The following is an 8,560-nucleotide window of genomic DNA, read 5'->3' on the forward strand; positions in this document are numbered from 1 at the left end:
TTAGAAAATTGAAAATGGAAGATTTGCAAAACTCAGATATATTGCACATGCTATGGTCAACAGTACAGATCTGTTAATGGTAACAAAAAGGTAAACAGTTTTGACTCAATAATAACTACTTAAAACTACCATCAAAATGTACATGCCTTGATAACTGATCAGTAACTGCACTGTCCTTGAATATGTAGATAAAATAGTGGGGAAGGCATGCTTACTGTGCTGTTAATAATCTTGTTCAACAGCAGGATTGTTCAGCACAAGAGTGTTTAGTGTCATAGTAATTTATCTAAGGAGAGAAAGGGAATGCTGGTTTTATGATTTCTTTAATGAGAAGGTTTTCTTATAAATCTGGTTAGGCTGAATGTTAATCAATGGAACTGTGGGATTCACTTAAATTAGCATATTGAAGGAAAAAAGGGTAATATAGGAGCAAAGTAAGTAGAGTATCAGACATACTAAAATAAAAAGTTTCTACGACTTGTAAAAATACAGCTAGAAGTAGTGTTATGGTTTTGCTATGAAACAGTATTTTAAATAAGTTAGAGGAAGGTTCAAATTCACTTTTGAAAAGTATGCTGTATGGTTATGTATCATTAGATGAGTACTATTTTGTAACAATGACTTCATTAGAGCTAGGATAACTTTGTAACTTAATAGTATTTTTACATTAATTTTTAAACTATAAATTTTATTTTCTGGTGCCTAGTGGTGTGTTGTTTGTGACAAAAGGGACATTTGGACAGCTGACATGTGAATGGCAATACACTTACGATGAATTTACCAAAGAACCGTTCATTGTCGATGGCAGAAGATTGCGCATTGAAGCCAAGGTATGTTAACCTACGTTTCATTTTCTTTTTGTGTTACTGTTTGTAAGATTGAACTTTGAATTCCTGAGCACTCCTTTGAATTCTTGATCTCTCTTCTAGTGAAGATGCACTCAGAGAAGGGAGTTGGTATGGCAAACTCCTCAGATAACTAGCTTCTGACTGTTCTAAGGAGAATGGGAACATGATGTTTGAAGATCAAATGATTCCTTGAGCCCTGGGCATTTTCTGTTGGTGTGCACTAGTTTGTGGTGTATTCATAGACTGGAAAATGGTGGTACAACAAAACTCTCAAAGATTGCAGAGTATTTCTATTCTGCACAATGGAAATATGCCAATATGTGGACTTCTACCTTGCTGCAATCCCAAAGATTCAGATATATCAGAGCAATGATTTGCATGTGCTGTGCTTCAAGGATTTTTTTTTATTTACTTGTAATCAAATCCTTCAAAAATATAAGTGTATTAATATCTTCATGAAAAATACAATTACATATGCTTATTCCTTCCAATGCAAGTTGTAGAATGTTGCTCTCAGTTGCATTTTTTTCCTTTAAAAAAAAAATTGCCAAACCTTCTTTCCCTAGTAAACTGGCAAAGGACATAAGGAGCAAGATGACCACTGATGACTAAGTGTATTTACAGAGGCAAAGTTCCTTAAAAAAAAAAATATCTTAAATTCTTGTTGAGATGGTAATTGGATTTAATTTAAATCAATAAATTTACCTGCCAGTGGCTTGATTTTTCTGTTTTTAATAAGCTTTATGTGTGTAATTACACATATTGGTTGTCAGGACAGTCTTGACAGTGTACAAAGTCATTCCGTTTTTCACTCAGATTATTTGTTTCTATTGCAGAGAGCATGAAAGGCAGAGCCCTATTGGTTTGGAATCCTCCAAACTGGATTTCTGACTGCAAGTGAACTTTTACAGGATGAAATAATTCTTAGAGTTTCTGCCATTTCAGGCAATGCTGAATAACATATCCATCTTTATCCCCACACAGCAGTCATTTCAGAGTCCATTCACATGTCTGCAGTATGCTCTTTACTGAAATCTATGGTTGAAAACTGTATTTTGCAAATCACTGCTTATGTTCTGTTTCTGAAGTCTCAGTTGCTTTTTTCACTACTTAAGACCACAACTTGCAACTCAGTATGGGTGGAATGTCCACCCAGGTAATAACTTTAAGAAGAATGAAAAATTACAATCTTGGGGAGTACTGGATTTTGTTACCCTACATACTCCATTATCTGCCTTCCATTCCTACACACTTCTATAGTCCAGTCTCCAGGGTCTCTATGGTAAAAAGGGAAGTCTGTTACTGCTGGAGTTCCAGCACACTCCACTGTGCTTTCATGCAGAAAATGAAGTTTCTCAGGGGTGTGTGCATGCGATGTGAACATACTCAGATTAGTGTAACGGGTACACGTGGCTGGCTGACCCATATAGCTGCCTTAATGGTAAATAATTTCTTAGTCGTAAGGTTTGAAGATACTAACTTCAGTTTTGAATTGCTATTCCTTTAGGAACGAGTTAAGTCTGTGTTCCACGCCAAAGAATTTGGAAAAATTATTAATTTTAAAAGTCCAGAGGATGCCAAGGTAACATGAAAATACTATTACAATTATACTGTGTTAAATTTGGCTTAAAGTGAAACGGGTATATCCTTAACCCAAAACTACTATGTATATTTAAAATTCAGTGTTTCCACATAGTCATTACACAGATGGAAATGACAATGATGCATTCAGTACTGAATTTCAAAAATACTCAATTCCAATACCAAGCTTTTCCTTACATGAATCTTTGGAATTCTAACTGTCAAAAGGGTGATTTAACAGTACTGCTAACAAAAACGAAATGATCAAGAATGTGAATTAAAATAGCATGTTTTAATAGAACAAACAGTATTTGTAAACTACACCTAGTTTTATTCCAGGGGGATGGGAGGGGATGTCATTCCTCTGTTCCTCAAAATACAGTTTTGATTGAAGAATGCAGAAAAGCCCTAATAGAAACACAAAGGGTATATATGGCACTATTACTACTATTATACACATACTCTGGATGATCTCTTCATTTTCTCATCACTAGTTTTGACTACAACAGAGGGTAGGAGTGGTTCTGGTCTGCTGCCAGAACTGAGGTAGCTGGATTGTGCATTTTTTTCATTGTAAGTTGAAAACAAAAAAATTTACCTTGTTTTTATTAGTGTAGCTGATTATTTTCACAACAATAAACTAGTCTTGTATATTTTCACACCAGTGGGGTATGTTATGCTGGGATCATGCTTTGAAACAGTGTGCAGATGTTATATCCTCTCATTAGTGTAAATTGCTTTTGCATCTTCTCATCAGTTTAAGTTGCTTTTGCCTTTATGAGGGTGGTTCCTATCCACAGCTGAATGAAAACATTTTACTCTAACCTCAAAGAGTGTTACAAATACTGTCGAGGTATTTGAGGACCCCATGCTGAATTTGACTTTGCTGTAGTCTTTGGAGATACTGAGCTCTTTTTTTTTTTTTCTTTCTTTTCTTTTTTTGCTGGGGTGGGGCAGGGGCAGCATTGAGGTCCAGTAGTCTGTGTGGAAGGGAATCACATCTATGCCCCAGCTAAATTGGGAACAATTCCAAAACCCAAATTAGTGCATTGTGTTATGTGTGCCGTAAGTCTTAAGCGAGGAAAAGCAAGCTGAAAAGTTGTGTGCGCTTTTCACAAAAATGTTGGTTTGCATATTTTCCTAGAAGGTCTGTGGACCTCACAAAACCAACAGGAATGCAAGTACAAGGGGAAAGTTCACTATCAGACAGGTTTGGTAAGGAATGTGGTTTTATATTTGAGAAGGAAGACTTCTCTAGGAGGTTCATTCATAGGAAGGTTCATGCAAAAATTCCCATCAGGGCCTTAGGGTCTATCCTACAGAAAGTAAGTCCCTGAGAGTCGCATCCAGGCTGTTCAGCCTATATCTCACTTTTGCAAATGTGACACTTGTGCTTGTATATATAGGAGATGACACTGAGGCAAGTCTTTTAGGAACAGTAAAAATGAAACTTGCACCTTTTATGGTAAAAAGGATATGAGGTCATTTCAGTGATGCTGCTTCATGAACATTGTGTCAGTCCAGTGGCCGCTATGGAGTTGGCTGTCTGTGAGAAGTGCCATATTCTGATGTGAATAGTAGTTTCTTGAACAGCCAGTTCTTCTTCCATACCTTCAGCATCCTGATAAGCAGAAGCTCTCTTTCCTTAAGGGACTAAGCTTGTGATGGGGAGGAGTGGGTCCTAAAGATCTGTAACATAGATCCTGATCCAGTAACAAGCAGATTTTTAATAATCCACTTATCTTCCTTGAAAACATTATGCAGCTTTCTCATGGCAATCCCTTTGTGTAATTCATCTCCTACCCTGGATTTCAATGTCACTGCACCCCTCTCCCTTTTTTTAGACTCTTGGGAAACTAATTTCCCTTTCCTGTTCAGTAAACATGTGAATTTGAAATTCCTGAAAAGAAACAGAATATAGTTAAAGAAAGCTTCTTTCTAAATAACTGTATTATCACATTGCTGCAACCTGTTCTTGTCCTCTGTCTTTTGTTGTACTTGCTTCTCTGTTGTCATCTGTGATTTGTCTAGAGTGGGTGAAATGATGTAATTTGTTTTTTAAAATGTTATTCATTGAAATACAGACCAGAAAACTGAAATGTAAACCTGGCCTGTTTAACTAGTTGTGTTACTCGATGTCAGATGTTGGTACTTAAATGCCTCCATTTTCATGTGAGAAAACCAGGGGTTTGTAACCTACAGTAGACTTTGGGCACTGTATTAAAACTGAGTAAGGAAGACAGCAGATACTGAGGTGTCTGACCAACCCAATCTAATTTTCAGCTGCTTTGTATGGTTTTTACCAAGGAAACACTTTTGTTTTTTCCTTTTCCTTCACACAGTGGATCCTTTCTAAACTGGAAGAAGTGAGAGAGAATCAGCCAAAATTGTAATGAGAGGAGGAGCACCAAGATACGAAGAACAATGAACAGCTGCCTTTCAATTCCTCTTTAACAAGCAGAGCTAATTGAGTATCTGCAACAAACGTAAACACAGGAAAGAAGGAAGATTTATGAAATCATTCATTATAGTCACAACAGTCTATGGCTATATTACAGAAATAGATGACATTAAATTAGAAAAAAATATTTAGTGATCAAAAAAATTTTGCCAAGTTCTGGCTTGTTGTGTTTGGGTTTTTTTAATATAAGAGTGCCAGATTTCATTTTTTATAAATGAAATTTTAAAATTAATTTGTTCTGCCATTACATTTGATACTGAAATTGAACTCTGGAATAATTCTTCCGATGCTATTCAGTGCAAATTTTTCAGTTTTGATTTGATTCTGAAAAGCAATACTTAGTATCTTAGTTTTCATATGACTTGAGGCTGTGTTGAAATTCAAGTTTATCAAAGGAAATGTTAATTTAGTAATCACTAGTCTTACAACTCAAATTCTTTAGTAGTAGGCTACTGACCAGAGATGTCTAATTTAGAAGATCACAGGAGTGGCTGCTGAGTTAACAATATTACTTTCTTTTTATAAATGAACGGACCAGGTGATGACAAATTTACAATAAAATATCACTTTTAGTGTAAACTTTTTTATATTCTACTCAAGGAAACATTGCAGCACCTCTATCAATATTCACAGAAAATATGAGTTTACAAAAACCTATAATGGGGAGAATTAATATATCTCTGCACTAAAAATATTCATTAAAGCCTATTATTTTAAATAAGTTATTAGTAGTCTTGCAACTCAAGAAGGAGTCTATGGGGTTATAAGTGTACTGTTGCATACCAAAAATCAATGCCTTGGATTACATAGTATTGTGTGCTAAGCAAGTGACCAATAAAGTAAAATTTATATTAAATAATAAATATAATATTTCACAGTTGCTTTTATCAACTTTTCTTACCCAATGAAACTTTTTTGTTTCACACCCAGACAACAGAACTTTAATAGGGAGAGCTTGAATGTGTGTGATTCTGCTTATTTCATAGATGTGGTAGTCATAGTGTTGTTGAGTGGTAGTTGACACAAACAGTAAGGAAACAGTACAGTGTTACATGAAGGTTTCCATAAATTCCCGTATCAAAGTCTTCAGAGTATCTGGTACGTATAGTAAGTACCTGCTGCCAAAATATTGTTTCCAAACGATGGTTTGGAATATTTATAGCTACAGGTTATAATTCTGACGTTCTGGTGATGCTTGAGATATTAAAATTGACACATTATTGTAAAATCTAAATTACTTGCATGCTAACCTACAATTGCAGTTCTTTAATTTACTGTAAGTCTTGCCTTTGGTGTTAAGTAACAATTTAGCGGGTTACAAAATACATGTAATCTTGTAATTTTTCCCGTGAATTCTAAACTGAATCAACAGATTATAAGACAATTCCAAACTATGACAATGACTATGTTACTTTACTTGTTTGTACACCAAGCACATACCAAGAGTATTAACTCAGGTTATAATCATGCCAAACTAATACAATACCTTGCCTTTGATAAGTAGTGTTATTAGGTGCACTGAGAACCACTGTGTATCTGTAATTTGTTTTTCATCTACGCTTTTCATCTTAGGCATGATAGTTTAGTTAATAGCTTCATCATGATCTTGATTACGGTGTTGTCTCCTTTTCTCTCTATCCCCAGTATTTACTGAGTATCTGCAGCAACTTTCACTTCTAGTACCTCTTGCAAGTACTTTGTACATTCCCATTTGTGTAGCTTTTCCATTTACCCTCTTCTAAATATTTTCTCTTCAGAGAGCCTCTATTTCAGTTATCTCCAGTTCTTAACTTTCTTACATTTATTTTGCCAACAAACTCCTGATTCTCAAATCTCAGCTGGCTCTTAACATTAATGGTTAAATTGCTCAAATATTATTGAAGTGCAGAATTTATTTTAAAAGTACATATCTGTGGTTAAGTTCATGTTTTGGAAAACTTAATTCCCCCAAAATTGCATTTTTCCTATAGAGTATAAAATATTTTGATCTTTTGTGCTAACTAAAAGCCTTAACACAGGAGCTAAACCACTGGAAGTGTTAAAAAGTCAACATGGGACCTTTCCCCACCTCCCTCATCTCCGCTTGCAGTGACAACATGATTTTCTGTAGTTCTCTTTTTCTAATCATTAAATTGTGTCTTTTTCCTTTTTTTTTTTTTTTTTTTTCCCTTTCTTTACACATCCTCCATGGACTCATGAATGAATTTTGCCTTTTCTTGGCAAACGCCAGTTCTCTCTGTTTTAACTATATATTAGCCTGAGGAGAAAGTTGTTCAGACCTGTGCCATTGTGTAGTTTTCTGGATTATTGCAAGCTGTTTGAGATATCCACTGCTATGCCTCATTCCTTATTGCAATGTGCATATTTTTTCAGGAAGGCAGAATAGATACATTAATTTATTAAAAATACATATGCAATTAGACAAGGGGATCTCAATAAAAATAAAAATGTAGGCATTTAGGTCTGCCCACTGTGGTGTTTGAAAGTATACCATGGCCTTTACTGAAGTACTGAAGAACAGCTCTTCTAGATGACTGTTACCTAAACTTACTACCTTTGAAAAATGTCATTTGAGTGCTTAGTAGTAGTTTAATGGTTAGAATTACGTCTAAGAAATCAGTGACAAACCAAACATGGAATCAAAGATGCCAGACACATTACTAAAACATTTGTAAGTCTTAACTGTTTGCACCTCTTTTTGTTCAGCTGCATGGAATGGCTGTTTTCGTTTCCGAACTCTTCCCCCTTCCTTACCTCTTCGCCTTGAATAAAATGAAACTGAATGTTACTGGACTGAAATCTGATTATTACTTGTTTTATTTATATACTGCTTTAATTAACAGGTAATACCATTAACCAGAATTTCATAGGTAGAAATTGACAAATAAATCAAATCCTGACTCTTGAGAACGCACGGTTGAGCTTATGTTGCAGCCATCTCAGTGAAAGCAGAATACCGACTTTAGTCTTTACCTTTGGTTTATTATATGGGCAAGTTAATAACTGGATTAACATGTGTAAGCTCCCTTTAAAGTATTTTTTTTTTCTGTTGCCACATTGAAAAAGCATAGATGATGTTTCCAGGTAAGAGGTTCTTAGAAAATCCGTTTTTTTCCAAAAAAAAAAAAAGTCCGTACATATGCCATTAGCTATTTATTATCTTTCACGCTTCACAAAATACACTCGCGTATCAAACCACTAAAGTCTTTTGTTCCTTTGGAATGAGTTTTAGCCATCTATCTGCAAATAAGAAATACTACACACTAGTCAACAACAGGTTAATATTACTGTGTAATGGTAGTTTAAATTTAAACACTTACAGCATAGTCTTGAATTTGAACTACAGACCCTGAGTTTCCTGATTATTCTGCTGATATAAAACAGTTTTAATAAATACATCACATGCCTTAAGTCTTGTGGCCTGTTTGTAAATAGCTCTGTATCTTCCATATGATACTTAAATACATGTTTATATATTTGATTTGCGTATTTTTTCTGATACTCTTCTTAGCTTCAAGAATGAGAATATTCCACAAAACTATTCAGAAGATTTCCCCCCCCCCCCCATTCTTGCACCTTTCACATTTGAATTCCAGAAGAGAACCGCTGAAAGGCTGTGTTGCTTGGAATCATGGGGGTGTTGTGCAAGGCAAGGGTGCGCGCTGTTTCT

The 8,560-nt window shown here is 35.2% G+C and overlaps 1 protein-coding gene across 1 annotated transcript in view; it reads left to right on the forward strand.

Annotated features, from left to right (window-relative positions):
* Positions 1–7,683, forward strand: part of VPS13A (vacuolar protein sorting 13 homolog A) — a 115,268-nt gene extending 107,585 nt beyond the window's left edge. The window contains exons 69-72 of the mRNA XM_080371671.1: positions 5–90; positions 707–830; positions 2,356–2,430; positions 4,772–7,683. Coding sequence (XP_080227797.1) covers positions 5–90; positions 707–830; positions 2,356–2,430; positions 4,772–4,822 — 336 coding nt within the window. The 3' untranslated portion in view covers positions 4,823–7,683. The remainder of the gene's footprint in view (positions 1–4; positions 91–706; positions 831–2,355; positions 2,431–4,771) is intronic.
* The last annotated feature ends 877 nt before the right edge of the window (positions 7,684–8,560 follow it).

This window comes from Falco punctatus (assembly GCF_963210335.1).
Source record: "Falco punctatus genome assembly, chromosome: Z".
Classification (NCBI taxonomy): Eukaryota; Metazoa; Chordata; class Aves; order Falconiformes; family Falconidae; genus Falco; species Falco punctatus.